The 27,427-nt window shown below is 47.8% G+C and overlaps 1 protein-coding gene across 1 annotated transcript in view; it reads right to left on the bottom strand.

The window, feature by feature from the left end:
- The window catches only part of TBX15 (T-box transcription factor 15), a 104,588-nt gene extending 85,111 nt beyond the window's left edge, over nt 1-19,477 (bottom strand). Inside the window, exon 1 of the mRNA XM_061186104.1 lies at nt 19,273-19,477. Coding sequence (XP_061042087.1) covers nt 19,273-19,477 — 205 coding nt within the window. The remainder of the gene's footprint in view (nt 1-19,272) is intronic.
- Between the last annotated feature and the right edge of the window lie 7,950 nt (nt 19,478-27,427).

Here is a 27,427-nt window from a genome sequence, read left to right as displayed (position 1 = left end):
TTTCATAATAACATGTTTTTTAATTATCTGAAAGAGAACAATAATAATAACCAGAGCCCAGCTCCACCATACAAGGCTATTTTCCAACCTCTGAAAGATAGCTGGTTGGCATGTTGCATTCTCCCCCATTCTCCGTGGAGGAATAGGATGCAGAAGGGGTAAATGATTTACCTATATTGCCAGTTGCCTGTTACTAGTAGTAGGTGCCTGACATTTTTCCCTTATAGGAGACTTTCCATTCAATATGCTACTCTGCAAATGGAATTAGGGCCTCTCCCTAGTCATAACTTAAGCAATGTTTAGAAGTTGACCTTTGTAAAGTATTTTGAATTTTTCTTTAAGAAATTCCCTGAAAATAGACACTTTTATTTTCAGTTAGAAATACATTGGGACTTCCCTGGTGGCACAGTGGTTAAGAATCCACCTCCCAGTGCAGGGGACGTGGGTTCGATCCCTGGTCAGGGAACTAGATCCCACATGCATGCCGCAACTAAGAGTTTGCATACCACAACTAAGGAGCCTGCTGGCCGCAACTAAGGAGCGCACGTGCTGCAACTAAGGAGCCAGTGAGCCACAACTAAGGAGCCCGCCTGCTGCAACTAAGACTCAGCACAACCAAAAATAAATAAATAAAATAAAATAAAAATAAGAAAGCAGTACTGCATGTTTAAAAAAAAATCATGAAAAAAAACCAAAAAGAAATACACTGAATCTGTGAGCTTGGCAATGCAGAAGGTAAAATCCAAGTCATCAAGTATACAAAATGGGTCTATTTTCAAGGCCCAACAAAAAGTACAGAATCTGTTACAGGAAGATATGACTTACTTTTAGCAAATTTGGAATATGAAAATCTGGCATTACCAAAGTGATAGGAATTTGTCTTCATTTTATCAATGGATTTTTTTTTTTTTTCCCCTCATAGCATTTCACTCTCTATCACCAAAAATAACAAACATTCTTTGCACATTGAAAAGTAAGTTTATCATCCAAAGATTCTATGTACACATTTGGTGAAAAGTGAGGTATAGCAGGACCTAGCAATAAGTCCCACTAGTTAAAATTAAACATAAATTTGTTTACAGAGACTACTCAGATATTAGAAAAGTTGGTGCTGATAATATTTTGCACTTCAGCTTCTGAAGACCCCAGCTGTCCTTCAGAGACAGGATACTTCATGACCGACAACTAGATCTTGGTGAGCTGTCATGTGCACCCCTCCTAAGTCTGAGTTCCTGGATCACATTCCCTTTCTAAAGAGGATTCAGAATAAGCCTTAAGTTGGAATGGTGGACTCCCAAAAGACACCAGGACATTCAACACTTCCTATAATCTGTTGGCTATTAACATTTAAGGACCCACAAGCTCATCTTGAAGTATCCTCATAATTCAGGATCAAAGATATTCAATGAGAGAAAGACAGACTCAGAGTCATCCTGCTGTTTACATAAAAACTGTGGAGAAGCTCTCTTTTCCCACAACTTGGAGCTCAAGGCATCAACTCATCCCAGGTCTGTCAGCCTTCATGTAATTTTGTCTCCCTTCTGCTGTGTTTAGAATTGAGCGATGGCTTGAAAGCCACCAGTCCTGCGGAACCCACAGTGATACTGTGTTGGTCCCAGCAGTCAGCCATCATCGTGGGCATGGTAACCAAGAGCCCAAACAAAGACAAGCTTGAAGAGCCTTTTCCTCTAAAGTAAGTTCCAGCTACACACAGCAGTAAGGCAGAGCATAAAGAACGAAAGGAAATAGCAAAGCAAGGCTGTTTTTCTTCTTGACAACCTGAATCAGACCGCGGACAGTACTAAGGATTTTATATGTAATTTGACAGGTACCAAAAAGTACCTGGCACTTTGTGTATCTCAGTCCCTGACTCTTCTTTATGACTGTGCTGGTTCTGAAAAGCATTCTCAGAGCTGCCACACATTCCTCAGCCCTCCGTCTTCCTCAAAGATTACCTTGTGTTTTAGAGGGTTTTCTCTTTTTTCCTCCTGACAACTCACCTTCTGTCCCATCATGGGGCTGAGCCCTGAGCTGGGACCTCCTGCCAGTTCACTCACATATTCCTACCGCTCATAGGAAGAAACAGCCAGAAGAATTTCTATCATTCTCCTTCAGCTTAACCCAACTCTACTTTCTCAGGCAAACTTGTGCAATCTGTCTTTCATTTAGAGATATTTTTGTACTTCTGTTTAACACTGGGGATTTTCGGATTGCCTTTTATTCTATTTCATTTTCTCCCTTGCTGGGCAGAAAACAGAGGCTGCCATGGACATAAGGCCTGAAACAAATAGGGTAAGATGAGGCAGAGTTACTCCCACAGACTAATTGTGCTTCCAAATGCTAATGCCTGGTCAGGAGAGAGCTCTGAAATAGACTCCATGCAGACAGCATTCGGCAAATCCCAGCTACAAAAATGTCTTGTTAATGGGACAATTAGAGATGCTTTCCTTCTTAAAATCCAGTGGTCTTATCTCCATTAGAGATAGAGACTTCAGAGTATAGAGATATCAACTCACATGTGCAAGATCACATCTAGAGGCAACCGGCAAACACCTCATGCTGGGCCTCCAGGACCATCTGGAAGCCAAATCATTTGTAAAGTGGCTGTAGTGGTTACCATACCCCTCACAAAATGTTTGACAACTACCGATTCAGTTTAGCAAATGTTCATGGAGAGTTAACAGGGATTCAAAGATGAGAAAGTCACAGTGCTCTGCAGGGTTTTCCAGTCTTACAAAACAAATATGCCCTCCAAAAAGTTAACACTCAAGGCAAAATGTGTTAAGTGTGCTAAGAAAGGTACAAAGGATTGACTTTTACAGGCTTCTACTTTATCCCGTCTTCTGTGACCAATTTTAAAACATAGAGAAGATCAATCAAAAGCACTGTGAGAGCATATGTGTGTGCACGTGCACAGAGATGGCCACAGAACCAAGAGAGACAGCCAAAGTCACTGCCTCCTTGGCTATAGGCATCAATTACCTGAGAGTCTACAGGTTAATGCCAGTCTAATAGGACAACAAGAGGATAACAGGTGTATATGCTGCCAAGAAAAGAAAGAACTAAATTCAAATTACTCTCCTGCTGGCAATGCAAAGTCTGCAGGGATTCTGTGAAGCCAGAGGCAGGACAGGAGCCTTGCTCATAAATGGTCTAATCAGATTACTCAATGAAGACCTCCCCTCAAGAGGAGCTTTATGATGATGATGGCCAGTGGGGAACCTCTGTATTTTTACCATCTTGGCTACACATTTGATAGTTGCAGTTTACCTAGCTGAGACTCCCTTATTACTATAAAGTCACAGATGCACACTGGCACCATTTTGAGAGGAAATTACAGAGAGGCCCCTAAAAGGGAGTTCCTAAGTGGGAAGCAGCCTCATAGCACAGAGAGATCAGCTCGGTGCTTTGTGACCATCTAGAGAGGTGGGATAGGGAGGGTAGGAGGGAGATGCAAGAGGGAGGGGATATGGGGATATATGTATATGTATAGCTGATTCACTTTATTATAAAGCAGAAACTAACACACCATTGTGAAGCAATTATACCCCAATAAAGATGTTAAAAAAATAAAATAAAATGAACACAGAATCCAAAACAAAGAGGAGTTCCCTATAGCGGACTCCAAGTGAAGAAAATGTTGGTGACGTCTGAGAACTTTCTTCCCTATGGCAATATCCAAATTGGATTTGAGTTCTGCATGGATATATGTGGTTTTCTTCTGAGGTCATCCTATGTTTGAATCTGTACATCATGCCAATTAACGTTTATATCAAATTATTCTTTTTCATCTTGGAATAATTCTGTTATATTAGGTGCTTAAGATGAGTCTTGAAAGTAGGATAAACTTTCTTCAAAAGAAATTTTAGGGAAGGAGAAGGAGAAAAGTACTCGAGACAGGAGCAACTGCATGGAGGACAATAAAAGTTAGCCTCTGTCCAAAGGAAATGCAGTATCCCAAAAAGAGATCTGCACTCCATGTTTGTTGCAGTATTATTCACAACAGCTAAGATATAAAACACACTAAATGCACAGGGAACTATATTCAATATCCTGTGATAAACCATAATGGAAAAGAACATGAAAAAGAATATATATATGTATAAATGAGTCACTTTGCTGTACAGCAGAAATGAACACAACATTGTAAATCAACTATACTTCAATAAAATAAATTATAAAATAAAAATAAAAAATAAAATAAAGTGACCATCAATGGGTGGATAAAGAAATGGATATATAAATATAAATATATATACATACATATATGTGTGTATATATATAAGTGTGTGTATGTATGTGTGTGAATATTATTCAGCCAGGAGAAAGAAAGAAATCCTACCATCTGCCACAATGTGAATGGACCTTGCGGGCATTATGCTGAGAGAAGTAAGTCAGAGAAAGACAAATACTGTATGATCTTACCTATATGTTGTATTTCTAAAAGCTGAACTCATAGGAACAGAGTAGAATGGTAGTTACTAGGGTGTGAGGTGGGGGAATTAAAGAGATGTTAGTCAAAGGGTACAAACTTGCAGTTAGAAGATAAATGAGTTCTGGAGATCTAAAGCACAGCATTGTGATTATAGTCAACAAACTGTACTATATACCTTAAAGTTGCTGAGACCACAAAAGGTGGTAATCATATTTCAGTATATGAATGTATCAAATCAACACACTGTATACCTTAAACTTACACAATGTGTATGTCAATTTTTTTTTAAGTCAGCCTGTGTAAAGGGAATTGGACAAGCAGTGGAGATAAGCTAAGAAGGGTAGTTTGGGACAACCCTATCTGACACTCACCAAAAGGTTTCTCATAAGAACACTGAAGAGTTTCTGAGTTCCCAATTTACCAAAAATATCATTATGAGCATGGTAGTACTGAGCACTTTCCATGGGCCTGGCACTGTGTCAACCACTTTGCATTTGTTATCTCACTTAATTCTCACAACAGCTCTGCAGCAGGTATTCTTACCCTCATTTTACATGGACGCACCGGAGGCACAGAAGTCAGTCACTCGCCCGAGGTCACACAGCCAGCACCACGTGCAGGGGTCTGGTCTCCCTGACCCGCCCCCCATGCTCTTCACTGTTGTGCAAGCCTGCCTCTTTGGCCTCCACCTGTTGTCTTAGTTTCCCACACCAGCCAGTTTCTTCTGCTTCTAGGATATGAAGGACCGTCTGCTTTCTTTAGAATTTCATACTCATTCCCCAACAGAGGCCATCCAATGCAACACAGGGTTGGTACCCAGCTGGCAAGATGATGGACCAAAAAGTATCCTCAAAATTTAGGAAAGATGCTGGATGAGAACGCCTCAAAATCTACCTATACACATGCCCCCAAATTGCCCTTGCGTTAAAGCCAGATCTGTCATTCTCAACACTCACCAGCGATGAGCCACACAGCTGTGGAGGCCTAACAGACAGGCAGGAAAACAGACAGGCAAAGAAAGAGAAGAATGTAGTCAAGCTCCAAGGAAAAAATGTTAACATCCGGAACAAATTCACCCACACAGGCTGGGGAACCGTTACACTGAGCTCTCCATAACATGCCCCAGGCACCGCTCCGCCCAGCCCTCCCTACACACACGTGCGCACGCACACATGCACACACACACTCGCCAGGGCTTGGTTTACTATTTGCTCACCCGCACAGCAGTCAGATTGTCCTGTGTCTGCAGGAAGTGCCTTCTGCCGTACCTACCACCCAGTCAGGATATCACAGAGATGTCTTAAATCTCTGTGATGTCACAGTCTAATCTGGGTAATGCACAGTTGCAGCAGATGGGATCTAATGTTCCCAGGACTAATGCTGGTCATACAACCAGTGCTCTGAACACTAAAGGAACATTGAACTGGCCAAGGCCTGGCTGGTTTCATATCTTGCAGCAGTTCTAAATGGACAGATCTCATGGATGAGATCCAGTAAATCACCCAATATTGCAGCATTCATCTCATCCTCTGCCACACTTTATACTTCAAGAGTTTGGTGCCACATGGGTTCCTCGAGAAAGGAAATGGGCCCAGAGATTCATATGCTTCTGTTGCTGCAAGAACATATCAAATTCCATCAGTCGCTGCCTGCCTGCCCAGAGTGAGGTGGGCAATAGGAGAAAGTAAAGCTTTAAAACAGAGATTGACTTTACATCTTTCTCTTTTTAGCTTCTAAAAGCCATTTTTCTATCACTGCACACAACAGACAGGAATATGATAGACCTTACAGTTAAACAGCAAAGAAATACATTAATGCTAAAGTCCACACACTGAAATCAGAGGTCGGGGTGGGGGTAGTTTTTCTACAAATCCCTGTTGGAGGCATGAGACTTCCTAAGTGAGGAGGGTTACTCAGAGTGGAGGAGAGAGTGGGAAATGATGCAAAGACAGTGAACAGGTCGACCAAAAACTTGAAACCCATTGTGAATTTCCCTGAAACTCACTGCTGAAATCACAACCACTTACAGTGGGTCAGAAGAGTAAAGGAGCTCAGAGTGTGTTTATCGGAATGAGAGATTTCTGCAAATCACTGATCCCATACGGAACTAGGCTGCTCTAATAGAGCTGTTACAAAATAAATGAATCAGAGCAGTCACTCAGAGGTTAAAGTTAAAGCCATGACTCTGAGAGTGAGTGTACTTGCTGTGGGTCCTCAAGGCAGTTTCCTAATCCTTAGGCATTAGAAAGAAGCCACTGTGGAAATCAGAATCTCCTCCTTTGCAAATTCAATCCACGGCAAAGGGATTTCAGCTGTGATTGCTGAGTTCGAAAAAATCAACAGTACTTAGAAATGCATGAATTGCTCGTCACTGCAACTGATATGTTCCTAAGCTGTTCCATTTTGAATCAATTACCAGTAAGATGCCATCCATCCCGTTGTGAATGGAGAAGGGAATGGGTAAAACAGAGCAGTTAAAGTTTCCCCTTAATTTCACTGCATGAGGGGATTTAGGATGAGGAGGCTTTAGATCAAAATCAATATGTAGCCACCGCATTTCAGACACTAAGATTTCTGTGCATTAAACTCAAAGAAAAGCAAGTCACGCTGGGAAGGCTGCACTCGCCCCGTTCCAAAAACCATGGTGTAGAAACTCAACCCTGTGATCACTGTCACAGCGGCTTCTACCAGCAGGTATGAAGAAGGCACCTTAGGGCTAGAGGGACTAACAACCATAGGAAAGGAAGATAGAGACCCAGAAACTATAAATGAGCTCTCTCTCATTTATGATTTAAGAATTGGTTTGGGGGGACAGTACGGACAGCAAGCATAAATTTCCATCTACACAAGTTCAAAGTTCTCTCCACAGCACTGAAGAGTCATCCGCAGAGGGGAGCAATACAGTCTAGTGGTTAAGACATTGGCTCTGGAGCCACATGGATCTGGGTTTAAATTCTGGCCACACCAGCTAAAGTGAACTGGAGTTGTGTGTCTGTGGGCAAGTTATTTGAGTCTCAATATCCTCAATGTGTAAATGGGGAAACAATTACCTCCCTTGAAGGACTATTGGGTGCATACAGTGAGAGAATGTGAGTAAGACCATCAGCACAGTGCCTGGTACCCTCTAGCCATGAAAGCTCTTATGGTTAGCACTGTGGGGACACTGAGATAATATGATGCTTGTAAGATTGGAAGTATGGAAACATCTGATAAAATGTGGAGCAGAGAGTCTATTTTGAAGACCGAGACCTGCCTTCCAGCCAGGGCAAAGCAGCTCCCTCCTCTGAATGGCCAGCCAGGACCTGAGTGCTGCTGGTGAAGGGCCCTGGGCCCCTTGAAGGAGGGAAGCCTTGGGAGAGATCCTTTCTCTGTTCCTCTTCCCCGGGGATGCACCTTCTTCCTCTGCGGCAGAGAATCAATATAAACAAAGTCTGGGGTGTAACTACTTAAAAAAAAAAAAAAGTAAATGATCAAATCCAGCCTTCTGTTTTCTGGAAGGAAGAAAACGGTGCAAAACTGTGCAGCCAGATGTGAGTTCTAACAGAATGGCTGCAGCTTCTGCTGTTTCCCTGGAAAAAGACTTCCCAGTGTCTTCTTCCCGAACAGTCAGCTTAGTTATAGGTTTTCCTTTCATTTAGTCCTTTCCCCTCCACCCCCCCTTCTTTTAACTCAACCAAGGGCACCTAAAACTCCTTCACTGCAGCCTCAGCTAATCGGTGCAACTGGCTCATTTTGCCCAGAATCCTGGGGGTCCATGAGAATACAGGCTTTACAAACAAAGCCTCATGAAAATGAATGTTCTTTGTTTCCTATATGATAAAACCTGAATTTTGGGGGATTTCTAGGTTCCAAAAACTAACCAAAGAGAAACATGCTCATGTTATTTCACTTTCCTGCATCCAGAAAGGCCCCTCTGTCTGCTGCCAGAGCTGAGTTCCTGAAGAGCTGGTAAAGCTGAGGCTCCCCAGGCCCACCCTCTGCCCACCCCCTCTTCCTACCGTATGTCAGGGGGCTGATCCCCACCCTTGGAGGCCCTCTCTCCCTCCCTTCAGTTCTCACTCAGGTGCTGGCTTTTTGCCTCAGTGGAACCCTAAATAGCAATGGCTCTCAAAGTTTAATTTGATTTGATTAAGCCATGCCTGCTTAAAATCCTGTACTCTGTTTCCAGCCACACGCTATACACCAAGTACGGATCCCACTCCAAGTCCCAAACATCCCATTTAAAGCAAAAGACTGGGGGAGAGGGGTGGTGGCTACAATAGATTACAATTTGCAACAATTTCTTATTTAAACTGGTCACTAAGGTAAGTAATCACTGTCAATTCAATTGATAGGAATAACAGGCACCGTGCTAAATCCTTTGTTCCTTCAATGTGCACTATCTCATTTAATCCTCACAAACACCTTTTGATGAATACATTTATTATTACCAATGCAGAAACTGGGGTTGAGAGAGATTAAGTAACTTGCCCAAGGTCATACAACTAGCAAGTGTTGGAAGTAGGGCTCAGACGCAAGCTGTTTAACCCCAGAAACCTGAGTTTTTAACCATCCTACAATCCATTCATTGTAACAAATAGTAATGATAATAGGAGTAATTATCTCATTAGAGTGTTTTGGAAAATCATACATATATATATAATTGTTATATATTATTATTTGGAATATATATATAATTGTTACATATTACATTTGGAATATATGTATATATATAAAACTTAGCACAGTGGCTGGCACATAGTGTTCAATAAATTTGTTATCATTGTTCTTGTTGTGTTATCATTATCATTATACTTTTATCATTTACTAAGCATTTGCTCTGTGCCAGCCACTTGTGCCAGGGTCTGGAGATACAAAAGCAATGAAGACAACATCCCTGCCCCACAGCAGTTTATAGGGCAGTAGTGAGAGAGGATGACCAGTAAATCTACAAGCTCCATGATGACAGAGGTCTGCACAGGGGCTGGGGCTGCAGAGAATGGGGCATCAACTGAGGGTGGGGAACTGTCACTGGGGTTTGAAGCCCAGCTGTACCAGTCTGTAAGGAAATAAAGTCCCACAAGACAGAAACATGAGAAACCCTCTTAGGTGTGTCCTGGGCCCAGTTTTTTGTCTGACCCTGCCCTCAAGTTCAGCAGCTATGAATAGAGAGATCTTGAACACTAAGCTGTCTTCTGATCTATCTTGTTGACAAGCGTTTTGCCTGTTACTAAGTCATCCTTTTAGCATTCTCACAACTCTGCCAGATCAAGATCTCGGCTTAGCAGACTGGACATGGAAAATAGTTACTAGTGCTTTCCATTAGGCTCAAATAGAAATGAGGGGCAACTGATTTTGGGGGGATGGAGGCAGGTGGGAAGGGTGGTCCACCAATTCAGTTTACCAGTGATGAAGTTGTTTTTCTCATTCTTCATTTGTCAAATCCATAGAGTTTTTCCAGCTATTTCTGAGAATGGCACAAAAAAATGTTCAAAGCATAAATAACTTATATTTCCTTTAAATTCACTAATGCCATAGAACTCTTTTAGTAGGAGGGTCCTGGGCATTCACACAAACAATAGATTACATCAAACACCAAAGACTAGAAATCACTGATCCAGGACTTCTGAACATGTGATATTAATCTAAAAACTTTTCAAGAGCTTTATGGAAGCTCTTAATTCTAGCTGTAAAAATCTTTTTTTTTTTTTTTTGGCCTTGTGTTGCTATTACTGTTACTTTCTACAACTGCAGTAAAACTTCCCTCATTCAAACAAAGTAAGGGATGAGTCAAGTGATAGCCAAAGTGCATCAGGAGAAAAAAAAATTTTTTTTTTTACGATAACAAGATCACAGAATCTTACAGCTAATGGGGCTTCAGGTGTTATTTAAGCCTCTCTTGCATCTCACAAACCAGGAACTAAGGCCTCATCAGTTACTATAAAACAACTTTAAAACATTTTTTTCAACATTTATATGTCCTCCTTTAAAACAAATATCCCTGGTTCCAACATTAATGACAAAACTAGCACTAGAATCTAGGTCTAATTTAAGCCAGTATAGCCCTCTTCCTACTTTAATACACGGATATAATCTAGAACACGAGGGCCTGTGTCGAAAGCTTTGTAGTATAGTGAAGACTCAGAGATATCCACATAAGCAATTAAGGCTTCTGAAACGTTTTACAATTCAGTATTCCTCTGCAAGCTTGCATATACGATTAATTTTCTAAGCCCTTTTTTTCCTATATAGCACATAGGTATATAGATATATATACACATAGCCCCTCCCCAGCTTTGCTGCAAACAAATAAAGAAATCAAAGTATTAGACTTCTGAATTAAGGAAGATTTGTCATATCCAGGGAAAGCATTGCTGCGTTCACAATCATTTATTGGCCCAAATGCTTGCCTCTTCCCACTGTGAAAAGCAAGTATTTATTTTTCAGAAGCAAAAACATAAGGCCTGAACCACCCAAGTCACCTAACCCTTAGGTTAAAATTCTGGGCCCTTGGGGCCTGGTGTGATTGATGCTTTGGAGCCAGGATGCCTCGAGGCGGGACTTCCCTCTCAGCTAACGCTGAGCTCTTGAAGGGAAGCCGTCTGTCTGGCTTCTTACAGAATATAGTCATTTCTCAATCGGCTTGGTAAAGATGGGTGGTTTCTTTGTTTTTTTTTTAAGAAAAGAATTATTTCATTGTTTTAAATCTCCAAAGAACAATTGCCTGCTGTCCTTTTGTCTCGGTGGGCAATGCCGGGTTTCTGGGAGGGGGACATCTCTGCGGTTATGAGTCCTACGCACTCGGGGATCATGTGTGTCTCGAACCGACAAAATGACCTTCCTTTTTAATGGACTGGCTGTGATATTGACTGACCCTAGAATTACCCATTTGGAAATGGTTAGAGATTAAAAATCCTACAAGCCGAGGGATTCTTGGTTTCTAATTGCTGATCTTTGAAGTGAGTTTGATTCCTCAAAAATTTGTTCAGTCTGATGAAAGCAAAAGCTCAAACTCCCCTCAGGGCGCGAGGTGTAAGATCCTTGGGTGCTGTCTGATTTGAGGTTGGTTTGGGGTTTTTTTCCCCTGATTTTTTTTGGGGGAGGGGGGACGGCAATCTTTCACCAAAGCCTTTCTGATTTCCCCCATAGTCCCCGCATTTCTCCAGGACGTAAGCAGAGCTGAGAAAAGCACCCACCATCCCTCAGGATGCCGGCACTGGTTTCAAAGGCCCCGCGGCAACCCCGGGCCCGCGCGGCCCTGCGGATCGGCCAGGCGGAGCCCCGAGCGCCGGAGCAGGAACGCGGGCCGCGCTCCCCGAGGCCCGGACGCCGCTCCCGCCCCGCGAGGCCGCCGAGACCCGAGCGAGGGGCGGAGAGCGGGCAGCCGCAGCTGCAGCCGCAGCTGCAGCCGCAGCCCAATTCGCCGACTCGTGAAGGTCACCCGAGCGGCCCTGGTTTCCCAGGGATGGTTTCACGAAAAGAGATGCAATCCCAATGCCTTCCTCGGTGAAACGTCATCTGAAATTTTTTTTAGGGGGTGAAAAAATGAGCTACCAATGTGTGTGTAGGAGGTTGGAGGAGGGGACCAGGTCGGGGTGAGGGGAAGTGAGGAGGGAGGGGAAATACAGGGGGGCGAACTGCACTCCGAGCCCTTGTCTGGGGCTTTGACATCACGTTCTGGGCTCTGGGACAGTAAAGGAAAGGCAGGGGGTGTTCGGGGTCAGAATTTCGGTTCACCCGGTTGAGAACTAGGCGTTGAAACTCTAAGGATCCGTCTAGGTGTGTAATGACCTCCAGTGATCCTTGTAAAGGGAACTCTACTGTTGTTATCTGTAGCATTTTGGTTTCTAAACTAAGGCTGTATTAGGAGATTAGTTCTGCAATCCACAATTAGGGGCTGGTGTTTTGTTGTTGCTGTAATCCTCTAAAGTGTGTGGCAATTTGGAAACAGCTAATTTGAACCTCAGCAACTATATTGTAGAAAATATAAGAGGACAAATAGGGACAAGATGTTGAATATATTTCCTATATTCTTAAATTATTTCCCCCAAATCACACTATTTCTCTCACTATCTCTTTTAACCATTATTATTATCCAGATTCCTCTTAGTGGTTCCGTTAGCTCTCTGCATGGACGAACATGAAGTTACTCTTCAGAATACAAGGCAGCTTCTGTCCATCCAAAATGAAGATGGCATTATTCACAAAATTAAAAGCCAAATTTAGAAAAATTTCCACTCTCCTCGTTCTTTTAAATTGCATCAGCACAGTCTCATTTTCTGCTGTTTTCTCTTAGGCTTTAGTCAAAATCATCAATTAATTTGAGAATTAAATAAAAACACCAATAACTAGAAGTTCCAGGTCTGGGGATACTCTTGAATTGTCAAAGGATACTTAGAGATGGCAAAATTTCTCACCCCCAGATTTTAGGTGCTCCCAATTTGTTAAACTGGCTCCACACACACACACAAAAGCAGTTTCTTTTCTCTGCAATTTTATCTATGTCCCATTCAGAACTTAAAGTTCACACATAAATTTGTGTATAAAACACATACACTTGTGTAAATACTTTTAAAATATCCTGTATATACTTATGTATAAAGGGTAGAACTAGACATTGGCTGATAAAAAAAGTACAGAATAAAAAGTAGTGATTTCAAGGCCTATTTTCACCTCTCGTATCAAAAGCTCATCATCAGTTTGTAGTCAGCAAAAAACGTCCTGCCCTGCCTCAAAGTGAAGCCATTAATGGCAGGGAATAAATGTTGATTTGTCGTTACCAGTTGCTTTAATTCCCCACCTCTTCCCATTTCACCCCCGGTCCTCCCTACTGAGTCTCATTTTCCACCCTGACACTTAGAGTGAGGGCCTCACTTAAATTAACTAATAATTATCCTTGCCCAAAGAAGTGTAAACAGACCCTAATTTCAAAATTTGCTAATTGTTGTTCCCAGTACAGACCCATGAGTATCTCAGTCATGCACATATAAAATTCAAAGCTCACTAGAAACCAGAAAAGACAAAGCAAAAATAAACCATATGGACGAGAGAAAGAAGGGGGAAAGATTCCACATTCCACCAGCTCCCTACGTTTCGCTGTGGAAAAATATCCCAAAAGGTTAAAACTAGAAAACCACTTAAATATTCTCCCCATGCTTAACTATTTTATCTTTTGGGAGTAAGAAAGCAATAACCAGCTACACCCCCAGAATAATCATTGGACAGATCTCTGCATTTCCAAAAAGGAAAGTGAAATGCCAATCTGCTCTTTATCCCTGTGGAGTTTGCACAGTTCAGCCTGGCTTTTTTTTTTTTTTTTTTTTAAATCTACAGTCACCTAGAGAAGAAACTCCCAGATTTAAGAAGTAATCATTTTTCTCCCAGGTGTGAGAAATAAACTTCTACTAGAGTCCATAATAAGAATCTCAAAAAAAAAAGTGCTTTCATCTTATTAATATTATAATTTTGGCAATAGAGAAAAGGACTGTCACAGACCTGGAATATTTCACTCCTTAATACTAGCAATGCCCTTGGAGAGGCTTAGACGAACAAAATAGTTCAGTCTTCTGAGCCAAAATATATTTGTCCCTCCCTCTTTGTGGCCCAATATGAAGGATTAATGATGAGGGACTTGCTTCCATTAAACTCTCGTCCACACAAGGAAATTATACAAATAAACGGGGGAACACAAACCACCAATACCCAATCATTTTAGTTCTGGCTCCCAGGTTAGGCATTTCATACCATTCTTCACTTACTCCTCACGTGCCGGGTATATTAACTAAATATGTTAAAACAAATTTTCTTTAATAATTAAAAGATGTTCATGATACCATTTGAAGGAATGGGGTGGAGGTGCACAGGAAAACGGCAGCGGGTATGCGTCAATATAATTTCAATCCGAACCCCACCGTAAGAAATTTAATTCCCCCTTCCCCCTGCATGAACGTCACCTCGTGAACTTTTCTTTCTGGAAGTTTTACCTATAAAATCAGGAAACCTGAAGTGGCTAGCTCTGAATCCAAATAAAGTGTTCAATAAGAAAGAGCGTTGGGTGGGGCGTAGAAGACGCGAATTCAGAATCGCTGCGCACGGAGGCTGGAAGCTGATCTGTCCAGGAAAGCCTTCGCCGCCCGTTAGGCTTGTGCTCTTCGGAACGGTCTCCGAGGGGTAGAGGTGGCTGTGAAGCCAGCCGGGCAAAGAGGCTGCCCTGCACTGAGTAGCGAAGAAACGAGAGCAACCCGTCCCACCCGCGCGCGCGCCTTCCACACGCTTCACGTGGGTTTCTGAACCCCCCGGGGGAGGTGGAGGGGGTTATGGGGGCGACCTGCGGAGGTGCAAACCACAGCCCACTCCATTTCTTCCAACACAGTCCAAACTCTGGGCACCAGGGTTTTCCGCATTCCCTGTCCTCCCCACTGCCCTCGATCAGTTTGCTCCATCTATGGGACAGAATGGGTTGGAATTATGTCCTTTTTCCGAGTGCCTTCTATCGTGCCACCACTCCAGGACCGGAGCTTTACGCAGAACGTCTCCATAACCCTCCCCACCGCGCGGGGGTCATTGTGGCGCGCTCTCCCAGCCCCGTACATCCAGAAGGCACTAATTTAGCCACTGTCCGAGCAGAGCGCGAAAAAGGCATTTGGCAGTCATGCCCCAGCAAACCACCATCTTAACCGGCCTACAACGAATTCAGATCTTGCCTACCCCCTCACTCCCTTTCAGAATCGTGACACAAGGTCACTGACCAAAGAGGCAGCCACCGCGGAAGGCCGTTTTGACCTGGCAGCCGGGAGCTTTGGGCACGTTCATCAGGTCCTACACTTGGCTTGTTCGCAGGGCGTAGACCCGGCACTTCGAGGCCTGCGCCGGTGCCAGGACGCACGCACCGCCGAGGCACTAGAGTTCTACCCGAGAAAGACCCTTGGCGTCTTGCCCAGAGCGCCGCATACCCATACACTGCGGTCCAAGCCCCGGCCTGCGCCCTGGCTGGTGCTTGCTTCGCACAAGTACGTTCTCCCCACTGGCTTCAAATTCATCGCCTTTTCTCCATTACTTAAACATCAGTAAAGAGTCACTTCTTCCGTTGTGACCCTAATGTTCCCGTATTGGGGGGTTGGGAGTGGGTAGAGGGGTGATGTCAGGATTAAAATCTTGGGTTCTACTCCGAGCAAACAAGCCGTAAACCAGCAGATTAATTTCCGTGACCAGTTTGTCTCGCTAACTCGAAGGAAGCAAGTGCCTGGGGCACTGCGAGGAATTTTCTTGTCTCATTTCACTAGGGGTTGCGCAGCCGGGTGCCTGGGAGAAGGCGAGCGCCTGACTTGTGTGCACGTGTGCGCGGAGTGCGGATCTCCCTCGCGTTATTGTGTGTGCCTGCTTTGTGTGCCCACCCGCGTGCGTCGCTACCTCCTTAGGCCGCCGAGCGCCTTGGCTGCGAAGCTCAGGCCCGCGGGCTCCGGAGGGGGAAATCCCATCGCAGAAGGTTTAAATTATTTTTCTCCGCGGGGGATCGGGCCTCGGCCGCACTCGGCTGTGGGTTTGGGCGGGAAAGACCCAAACCCGAGCTGGGGAAGCCGGGTGGAGCCGGGGCTGCGGTCCGAGCGCAGATGGCGCCGCCGCGTGCCTGAAATATACTTCCAAGGCCGCAGCCGGAGCAGCTGTTCCCGGCGATCCTGGCTCGAAAGTTTCCTCCGTTGCTGCTGTGTGAGAGGCGGGGGCAAGCCGACCCGAGAGCCAGGCTTTTCAGAGACCGGTTTTGAGACCGTCCCCAGCCCGCAGAGGCTAAGTGCTGGCGGCTTCTCCAAAAGACTGGAGCGCTGGCGTGGGTGTAAAAATGAGGGTACCTCACAGGCCCTTCTCCAAGGCCCTGAGGGCTTCAGGGTTTTTTGGGACCACCAGGCTCGGTGGAAATCTTTGAAATACATACTGTGTGTCCTCTGATGTGTGAGGGCCTACAGCGAGCAGGCCGGGCTGGTCCCCCCCGCTTATGCAGGTTGGTGCCCCAGGCTGCGGGCGCTCGGCGCCAACTAAAGCCAGCTCTGTCCGGACGTCGAAAGAAAAACGGGCTGTGAAAAAGCAAAAAGCCACGTCTTTGAAAAAAACTTAAGCATTAAAATCGGACGCTTCGGTTGTCTGAGGATCCCGGAATTTTGAGGGAGGGCTGAAAACGATGGTACCAGTCAGGGAGGGTATGGTGAGAATGATAAATACTCTGCTCTAAGGCGGGTGGCCTGTGTATGTGTGCATGTTTGTTTAATCCTTCCCCAGCCCCTTGGCAATATTCTTTTTGTCGCTGTGGGTTTTTTTCTGTTCCTGACTTCTTTTCGGCCTAGGGCCGGCGAGCCACGCAGTGGGTCCAGCCCCCTCTTCTCCTAATCGGGAGAAGAAAGTTTAACGATAATTGCGAGGCCCAGCCGGCTACAGACTCGGCCCTGGGCATAATGGAGTCGCCCGCGCCCCCTTTCCCGCCTCCACCACCATACACACACCATTAAATGTGGCTCTGCCTTTGTATTTGTTAGGGAGCTGTATTAAAGACAAAAAGAAAGGCCTATAGGGAACTCCAAGCCCTGGCGTGCCTTCTACTACCCCGCTCAAAGCCCAAAGCTCTGCCTGCTCCACTCTCCTGACAGCCAAGTCTCCACATCAGAGCACGCTTTTTCTGAAAGATATTTTTTCATCCTACATCCTGTTCATCCTGTTCAAAAGAAAGTCTTGGCCACTACGGGAACTCCAACTTGGAGATCCCCTCGGCCCACGACGGGACCGGCCCAGCTGCACGCAGCCCGGCTCCGCAGAGGGCCCACGAGTGCTTTTGACTTCCGGCTTCTTCCTCCTACCAGACCTTTGCCCCACAAACATATTTCGTTTTCTCTAACCCAAACGCCCATCTTTTCCTTTAAAAAAAAAAAAGTGACAAAGGTAATGAGAACTGGTCAACTGACCTCTCTATTATGTAAAGTTCTATGTTAGGTCCTCAGCCCCTACCCCCATCCCGCAGGAGCCAGGAAACAGCATTCTGGACACCAGGCTCTCGTGTTCACATCCCTGGACTGGTCTCTCCTTGTCCCAAATCCTCATTTTTTTCTCCCCGTTATTTTCTGAGAAGGACGGCGGAAAGAAAACTGCCAGTTGAGTCTCATTATGATCCCACATGTTGGTCCTTTTGAACACAAGACCCTACACGGGCTCCCTACGACCTGTACCCCCCTCCCAGAGAAAAGTACCCGTGGACAGGACAGGGTGTCTGCCATACTCAGTTAAATAACTTCTGCCTTTTCCACCATTGGGAAAATAAAATAAACTACATCCCCAATCGTGAGTTGTCATAAGGCCTGAGAAAACTTCCACTAAACTGTGTGAAGGCCCAAACGAGATTCTGACAACAAATAAGTACGGTGAGGAAATAGGGTCTGGCCAGAGATGAGAAACACAGATTAGCCATGCGTTCCTTTCTGGATTGCCCACACAGGGGTCCGCGTGGACAGGCACCCGCATCCAAATACAGGGAAAGGCTTGAGCAGACGAAATAAATCTCCTTTTAATTTTCTTTTCATCGACTAATAAAAATAATTCCCCAGCACGAAACCCAAATACCGTAACCGGCCGCAAGAACACGGAGAATTCATAAAACTCTGTCTCTGCAGGTCACCCGCTAATCGCGTTATTATTAGCCTCAGGAGCATGGAAATTGAACTGTCACTGCCGAAAGAGAAAATGTAAGCGACAGCTGTCTCTCCTTGGGTCGGCCAGCTTTCCAGCCCCCAAGCTCCTGGGCCCCAAGCTGGGTCCCCAAGCTCCTGGGCCTGTGGCCAGCCCCATCCCTTTGCGGGCAGCCCTCCCCTTCCGACTTGCCGGCGCTCTGACCCAAATCTACTCCCCAGCCCTAGCTGGTCAGCAGGAGCACCTCCAGAAAAGTTTTAGAAATCCTGACTGGAAAGTTTCTGAAGCGCTAAACCAAGCCGCTGCGAGCGTTGAGTGTGTGCGCGCTCGCGCGCGCGCGCGCGCGCGGGCAAAATTCTTCCGACAACAGCTGTTCCCCCTGTGTTTTGCACAGTTGAAATCTTGGCACTTAATACAAAACGTTGTTTTCCCCCCTTCCTAGGGTTCTGTTTAAGTACTGATGTAGACATCCGCCCGCTGTTTTACGTGTTGTGTGTATATAACGTGCATAGAATGCGCACAGATCCAAGACACGTTGCTGCACTGATCCCCACAAATACGCAGAGATGTGGGCCCTGAAGAGAGGCCCAGGGCGCAGGGTAAGCGGGCTAAAATCCATTCCTCTTTCCACAAATGCCAACGAAGTAGAAATATAATTATGCTCCCTCGTCACGGGCATTAGGAGAAACACAACTTGAGTCCCAGAAAAGTTGGTGGGGAAAGGGAAAGGACCGAGGTTGAAGGCTAAATGGGACAAACTGGGCAATTCCCACACGGGTGTCGGACCGAGAACTCCGTGCCAGTCCTCGGACCTCTCAGAAGCGAGTCCCAGTTCCTCTCCGCTCCCGCCGTTGCCTTGCATCGGCGCCCCTCTTAACCCCAGGGGCCTGCAGCCCCCGCAGCTGCGGGCACCGTGAACACTGCACTCTGCTCCCAGAAAGAGAAGGGGATGCGAGCAAGAAGGCCTCCTGGCTTGAGGCTGGCGACGAAACTGCAAGGCTCAGGCCAGTTCCCCCAAATTGGTTCCGGCGAATTTGGGGAAGGCTCAAGGCAATTGCGCAAAGAAAAAGAAACCCGGGTTGGAGCAAGACGTCGTCACTGCCGGGGCCTTCCTCCTCGCCACTCTCCCCGCCTGCTGGCCGCCCGACGCCCCTTCTCCGCCCGCCTCCCGTGTTCTGGCCCTACGCACTCACCCGGGTGAGGCTCCAGGCCGTGCGCGGCCGCGTCCTCCGTGTCTCCGAGTGGGCCCGCGGGGCTCAGCGCCTCCATGGACAGGTCCAGCCCCTTCTCCTCCCAGTCTCGCAGCTTCCGCTTTTTATTTGAGCCGATCAAGGCTTCAACGGAGAAGGCATGTGCTCGCGAGCTCAGGGCGACTGCAGATCTTCTCCTTTCACTCATCTTAGCCGCCCGCACCCCGGCCCCCGCTCGCCCCCGCTACAGAGGGAGCAGCCCGAGCCCTCACGCTCCGAGCGCCCGCCGGGCCGGGCCCGGGAGAGGCGGCGGCGAGGCGGCCGAGACTGAGGCGGCGGCTTTGCGGGTCCTCGGCACCCTCCCCCTGCGCCCTCCGCCGCCGGCTCGGACCGACGTCCCTGGCTGCCCCAGCCCCTAGGAACGAGCGCCCCGAGCGCTACCCGCTCGCTGCATGAGCGCCCGAGTCCTGCTTCCCACCCACCCGGGCAGGCGCTCACAGGCTGTGCAGACTGGACTTCATCTTTTTTTTATTCTCTCTCCCTCCTCCCTCTCCCTTTCTCTCCTCCCTCTCCCTCTTCCTCCCGTGGTCTTCCCGTCCTTCCTCTGATCCAAACTTCTGGGAAACTTTTTTTTCTAAATTCCTCCCTTCTCGAGGAGCTGGGGGCAGGCGGTGCGCTCCTGTCCGAGGGGCGAGGGAGAGGGAGGGGGGAGGAAGAGAAAGACTGAGGGGAAAAAAAAGCCCCCGACCAATGGCGAAGAGGGAACAGGAGAAACCCTGAGAGCGCCGGCCAATGAGAGGAGGGGAGAGACTGAGGCTTGGGCCAAGGCTCCGCGCGGATTGTCCCCGGGATGCTCCTGGGCCGACTTTAACTCCTGGCTTCCCAGTCCCCCACGGCTCCTCGTGGGGCGGGGGGGGGGGAGGGAGGGGAGCTGAAAGTCGAGGTCTGATCTGTGCCGTTACAAACTCCTGCAAGTCCCACATCCATACCTTTTCCTCCCAAATCTGCTAGGTCTCATAGACACTGCAAGCGCAGAGTCATTTAAATTACGGATCTGGAATTGGGAGGCTCTGACAAAAGGTCAACCTGTCCAAATACGCCAGAAAAAGATTCTGACGATCTCGCACTTGCCCCCCAGATGCTTTTAGATCTGCTAGTTCCGCCGGGATTTCGCTACACAGGTTCTTATTTTCCTGTTGAACGATTTCTAAGCGACTCTGGTTAAGGCAAAACGAAAGAAACAACAAGAAAGCCTCGTTACTATCCGAGGTCTTGTAATTGAAAATATAAAAATCGCTTCCTCCTTCCAGCTCTACCTGGTAGAGAAGGAGACTAGGCGCCCTCAAAGCGAGAGGGCTGCGGTGGGACACCCGGCTTACCGCGCGCTCCTCAGGCGGATCCCGACTGGGCCCACACGCAGCAAATGCTCTCCTGCTGTTCGGCGTGGATGCTAAGCCGGGCTTCGCCTGCTTGGGGCGCTTGCTCTGGAGAACCCGCCGAGAGGGGCTGGGAGAGGGCAGCCAGGAACTTTGACAGTGGAGAAGGAGCTTTTTCAAAATTCCCTTTAAATCCGATCACCTCGGGAGCCCGACTCTCCCCGCCCCACTGATCCTCCCTCCACCCTTCAAAAAAAAAAAAAATCTTCCAGGACAGTGTGGTCGTCAGGGATTTCTAAGGAACTTATACCCAACACTTCTGGCCATTCTGATTCCCCACACCCGCTACTGGTTTCGGGCCACTGGAGACCCCGAGCGCAGCCCAGCACAGAGCAAGTTCAGAGGGGCCAAGAAGTTGATCCTGCCAAGCTGGAAAAAAAGTCTCGGATTTCACGGACGACGGCCGAGCCACAGCCCTATCGCCCCAACGCCCTGGTCCAGACGCTTCTATCCCAGCGCGAAGAGGCAGGAAAGAGCCAGCTCCCAGATGCCAACGACAGACCGACAGGCCCCTGCAGACAAGTCTCGCCGACACCCAGGCCCTGAGCAGGGTCTAAACCCGAAAGCCTAGGGCAGAGGAGCACACGGTGTGTCACAGACCCCCCAAGAACGAACACCCATTGGTCCTTCCACCTTGGGGAGAGAAGGGAGGGCCTGTTGGACCTCTGAAAGGCTACATTCCCCTCCTGACCACCGAGGGGCCGGGAAATCTATCATAGTTCTTGCTATTACGGTTGGATGTGCTCTGGTGCTGGAGACAACCACAGAGTGTCCTGAATGTACCTTGGGCCTCTTTGGAGGAGAGCAATAAAAGCCAGTTTTGGAGCCCCCTCAAATGGGCCTCCAGCCTGGAGGAGAGGAAGCTATCCGCGCAGCAAATGCAGAAAGAATAATGAAAAGCCACCGGATGAGTATGATTCAGCTAGGCTTGGCCTCCCAGGCATTCCAGGAGCCTGAGTCTCAGGCTTGGGGGTCCCCCAGCAGCACTCCAAGAACCCTGGGATCGGGCACTGAGCCCTTCAGCCTCTCCCACCGTGCTGCGGGGCAAAAGCCTGGGTGGCAAGGTGCAGGGTCTCCCACCTCAGTCACTACTCAGGGTTGCTTTCAGGCGACCTTGCTGAAAGTGACGGCGCATTCCCCACTGCCAGGCTTCAGCAAAGGAGCTGGAGACAAGGCAGGTCAGGAACGCGCAGTTACCTTCGTCCCTGGCTCAGACCTCTCTTTCGGCTCCCAATTCTGATGTTACCACCCTCGGCCGGAGCCTGCCAGGACCAGGCCCGATGGGGTAACAATGGGGCAGGCCTCTATTCTTTCCCAGCATTTCCCTCCTCCCCCAGCGCCTGTATGTCCCATCTCCCTCTGGTAGCCTCTTGCCTTCCTTTCTCTCACAGACCTTGTTGGGTTTGAGAAGTAAATGCACCATAGGCCACACACCCTCCCTGAGGTCATGAAAGTTTCTCAGAAAGAAGACATTTTGGTTACCCACCACCTAGATGCAGGTCCTGAAGTCCTGCCTGTTGTAAGTGTCCGTACACGTGTCCACGAGTCGTACGTAGAAAAATGAGCAGTGCCTTCAACATCCTGCATCTGCACCCCACCCCAAAACATATGCTCTGCACAGAGTTCTCAGAGGAGCTCCTACACCCTTCCTTCAGGTTGCACATAGGTTGCTCCCATCCCCATCTCACATATACATATATCCTAGAATTGTGGGTTAGGCCATTAAAACAAATCAGATGATAACGAAGCCACACTGGTTTAGAATAGTCATGAAAATAGGAGTTTTCCTCTAGGTAAATGGAGGGGCAGGGAAATTTTCTCTCTGTGACTATAGGGATCAATTTAAGTTTTTCGGTGTGTGACCTTGTGCTGACAGGGAAGAAGGTCTGGAGAAAGATTCATCAAGATGGTTTAACGTCCATGACTTAGGTACATAATTTTATGCAACTGGAGAGAAGAAGAAAAAGAGGGTTAGGGGGATTAAATGTGATTATCTGGGAGTACGATATGCATTTTCCTTCTACTCATTACATCAAGGGGCTTTCAAAATTTCCTCTCATTACCACAGTTTCTCTCTCCTTTAACCTTCAGGAAAGAGAGTGGGGTCTCCAATGTCTGAGGCCAATTCCTGAGGCAATCCCCAGGTTTCCCCGCTGTAGGCTCCACCCTTGGGTCCTGGGTGGAATCTACAGGTGGTGAGTCCAGTTCAGGTCTATTTCAGGCTTGAAGATGACTGACGAGGACCAAGCTGGAAACCCTACTCTACACCCTGCAGGGCCCCCAAAAGGATGAAAAGGTTGTTAAGCACCTGAGATGTCAGAGGGGTGGGGGAGGGGAAGGGGAACTCACTAACGCCCTCATATATGGGAAGTGGATGTCCAGGCCTAGCCTTGACCAGAGGAAAGCCAAGAAGAGAAGGGCAGCATAGTGACTGCTCACCTAAAACTGACTGTGTCCAGATAATTTGATTTTCCAAAGGAACATCAGAGTTCTGCAGGATAGGGACACGAATCCTAGAAATGGAGCCCTGCATCCTCCACATACCTGTCCTTTCCTTTTGTTTCTCCACACTAAATACTCCTAAATACCACCACTGCTAATGCCTCAATACCAAGGTGATCCACCAGATGCTGTGACTTTGCAGTTTTGAGTAAGTAACTGAAAACAAAATTAAAAAAACAGGTGGCCAGCAGGACATGTTAGGCTGCCCTTACACGCCTAGGAGGACACCCTATAGAGGTGGGAAAATTACAATGAATTCGGCCTCTCTAGGCGGGTATGACACATTATAAGGCGGCGGTGGGGTGCGAGGAAATCATCAGGACTCCAAGGCAGGTGGAGCCTAGCGACCAGGTCCCATTCAGCTCTAAACTATGGGAGCTTAGGCAAATCGATGAATGGCCCCGAGCCTCACTTTCCCTGTCCGCAGAGTGAAGGGGTCCTAAATACTTTACAACTAAGCAAAGCAGGCAAGATAATCGGTGGGAGACTGGACACACCTGAGGTTTTGTTATTGCTGTGATAGAATCTTCCGGGAATGTAAGGCCAATGGACCCACTTTTACTTCTTTTCCTAAATTGGCGCCCAGTTATGGGGTGGCACAACTGGCCTGGAGCCCTCGCGTGAGCGTGGGCTGGGAATTGGTTTCTGGAAAGGCCTGCCCAGTGCCGGTCCCGCGAACCAGCGCGGGCCCACTCCTGTGGGCCGCATCTCCAGTCGTTCGGCTCCGTCCAAGTTGCCGGGAGCTGTGGGTCCGTCGTGCGTCTTTGACTACTCAACCAACCCCTCTCACTTTTAAAACATAAAAGTCCGTGGGGGCGAAAGGGTCTTTAATGATGTTTTTTTGTTTGCGCGAAATAAAATCTTTTGTTTTTATTTTCAACCAGCAGCGTGCCCACCTCTCGGTCCTTCCAGATGGTTGCAATAAAATCGCAGGTTTTGCCTTTGGGACTGGAAATAAAATTTAACGGCCTTCACCCTGTAATTATTCTCTTAGCTCGCCCTTCATAAATTTATCTGCTTTATATAGGCCTTGAGGTAGGGGGTGAGCGTAAGGGGAGAAAACCCCGATTTTATATTGGCGACTATAAAAAAAGCGCCACCCGGTTTCCTCGCCTTCGGCGGCCGTGGTGTAGCCGGGAGAGCCTGGCCCGGCGGCCGGCAACATTGCGCTATTGTTCGCCGCCTTCGGTCCGCGCCGGAGCCGGGCCCCTCCACAAAGGGGTCCTTGTGCGGCGGGGCCGAGCAGCCGCGCCCAGGAGGCGAGGAAATCTTGTTACCCCAGGCCCGGCTCCTCTCTCCCCGGGGCGTCCCGTGCAAGCCGCAGCCGGCCCTCGGCCTTCGGTGTGCGCCCGCCGCGCCGAGCGCCGGCTTCGGCCCTGGCAGACTTCGCAAGAAGCGAAACCTCGAGTCTGCGCTGAGCCCACTGAGCGCGAGGGAGGAGCCAGCCTCGGTACCGAGGCCCTACTGAAGGCGGGCCTGGGGCTCCAGGGAAGGGGGCTTTCTGGAAGGCCCTCCAGCCTCTATCCTTCGCCTTGCTTGGTTTGGCCTCGAGGGTGACGTTCTGCACCCTCAGGAGCTCAGGGTTGTTTGGCCACCCTAGGTAACCCAAACCAAAGCGGATTTTGAGGCCGCCAGCGAAATTTCTTGCACCCCGAAATAAATGCGGGCACATCAGTAACTGCTTCATACTTTTATAGGAAGCTAGTAAATACAAGGTTCATGCATTATGTTGCGTGACAACACAAAGCCATGGTTACTGCTGTCTGGCAGCACGCACATGCCCGTACACACAGTGTACAGCTACACGTGTGTAGCCACATGCCTTTCTAGAATCAAACATGCATGTAGGAACAACACGTGCTTGGGTACGCAGGTCACACACAGGCATACGGGGAAACATCTTACCCACACACTCAACTGACCCCAAAGGCTGCAAAAATCTACAAGCCTTTGGCCCTTGGGCAGTTCTCCCCATAGCAGTTCCTGACTCCACAGCTCCCTGGGGCTCTCCCTTGCCTCCTGAAGTTTAATTCAGGTGGCTGTTCCCCGACCCCCTCTTTTTCATCTGCCCAGAGATACCTTCGTGGTCAAGGTCTCTCAGGCAAGGAAAGAAGTTGGAAAAATGAGGAGTACCCAGTGTCAACCCCTGAGAGAGCCACGGAATGCCTGGGTGAGACCAGGGCACTCTCCAAAGCCCAGGAGCCCCAGCAGGGACTGAGAGACTGGGCAGCAAGAAGCAGTGGGACCAAGCAGGAGCAATAGGGTTTTGTCCTGTTTGGTTTTAATTGTGCGCAGTCCCTTACACCTTTCAGCCAGCCGGCCTCCAGCCAGCCTCCCCAAACCCGGGGAGCCAGATGCTTCCTAGGCAGAGCATTCTTCAGGGTTCTTTCCCACCTGCCGTCTCCCAGGTCTTCCAGGTCTGCCCCCTGACCGTGACTCCATCTCCCCCTTCCTGCTGAGTTTGCAGGTGCTTGACTAAGCAAGGTTAAGAGTTCTCTTTGGTCTTTCCACTGAGAGGAAGGATTATCTAAAGCTTGTGGGGGCAAAGAGGGGAGAAGTGCTAAGCCCTACAGTCTATCACTGCCGGCAGGGACCCTGGAATCTAGAGAGGTTACCTGGGATTCCTGGGTGGGGGGGAGCTGAGGCTGTCAATAGTGAGGCAGGGGAGAGGGGCGCCTAGAACACCGAAATGGGGCCGCCCATGAGGACCAGCAGCTAAAAGCAAACGATTTGAGGCATTAGGGGCTTGATGTGATGGCTTTTTTGCCAGAATTGTTTGGATTTCACGTTTTACTAATAAAAATCGGCCACCCAGGAGCAAAATGTCCTCGATAGAACTTCGTGAGCCAGCTGGGGGCCCTGAGCCATCATCCAAAAATGCGGAAAAGTAGATTTTTCAGCCTCCTTACAGATCAATTTCTCCCTCTCCACAAGGGGAGAACGAATTGTCCATCATACAAGGAAGAGTGGAAAACAGTTATCTGACTGTGAAGCTACGAGGAGGGGCTGGGGAATTAGATTCTCGGGTGTATGGAGGTCGGGGTAGCTGGGGTGTCTAGAGGGGTGCTTGCCTCTGTCCTCAGAGTGCAGAAGGAGGAGCTGGTGAAAGGCATTAGCTAGATCATGAGAGGCTTTTCCTTAGTTTTGGTCCATAATTCATAGGCCACCTCATTGACCCTTCTTGGACAAAACCAAACCACAGGGGGTAGAAGAGAATCTGGAACTCCTAGGTTATATGCATTGAGTCCCTGGTGACCCCAAAACTTGCAGGGGTAGGGAGATTACCAATGAGGAAAACCCTATTGTTTGGACAAATGAGCCTTCAAAATTGTTTTTTATATATTTTAAAAACCTATTTGATATGCATATATTATATGCCATATTATACATATGGTATATATTATATGCATCATATTATATATAATACACCATATAATATAAAACCATATAATACATACTTATACTATAAAACCAATTATGTATATTGTTTTATAACTAAACAAACCATATGCTTTTTTAAATAACTCGAAAGGTCTTTGGGAACAAAGACACACGTTGGGTGTCTGTAGAGAGCCAGACATGGCCAGAGTTCCAGGGCCTGCCGCTGGGGAAGAAGTGGGGTGGGGCGGGGGCAGTCCCACTGCTGGCTGCATTCAAACAACTGCAGGAGGCATTGCATTCTGGCCCACAGCCGCCTACTCCAGAGAGCCAGGGGTGAGGAAAGTTGTCTATCCCTAATGAGGAAAAATATTCACTTAACCTCACATGCTTTCCAAGGACCTCATAGGACAGTCAACAAATTCAGGTAAATGAAAGCATTCCCAGGACAGAACAATCCATGAATCCACATTCTCCTAATTCTCAGTGGTGTCTGCAGCACCAGGGGCGCAGGAGGTTTGAGGTTTCTAAGGGGCAAAGGCCAGAGGCACTAGGGTGGGCTGGAACTGCACCACTGACACCTGCTCCCAGTATTGCTCTCCTTGGCTGCCTTCACTGGAAAAGAGAAGTTCTGACCCAACTCAATAAAACAGCAGAAGGCAATACCATCCATAGGCCCCTGCTCCCAGGAAAAGCAGAGAGAAAAAATAAGAAGTGTTGCAGCCTTCCTCTCTTGCCACCATGTCTCATTCTGTATGTCCTCTCTTTCTGGTCTGCACCGCTTATGAAGAGCTAATATTTATTGACCCTTTCACTCTGTGCCAGGCCCTGTGCTAAGTGTT

Source organism: Eubalaena glacialis, chromosome 3 (assembly GCF_028564815.1).
Source record: "Eubalaena glacialis isolate mEubGla1 chromosome 3, mEubGla1.1.hap2.+ XY, whole genome shotgun sequence".
NCBI classification, from domain to species: Eukaryota; Metazoa; Chordata; class Mammalia; order Artiodactyla; family Balaenidae; genus Eubalaena; species Eubalaena glacialis.
The sequence above is the reverse complement of the archived record's forward strand: the minus strand, read 5'-3'. Positions and strand labels throughout refer to the sequence as shown.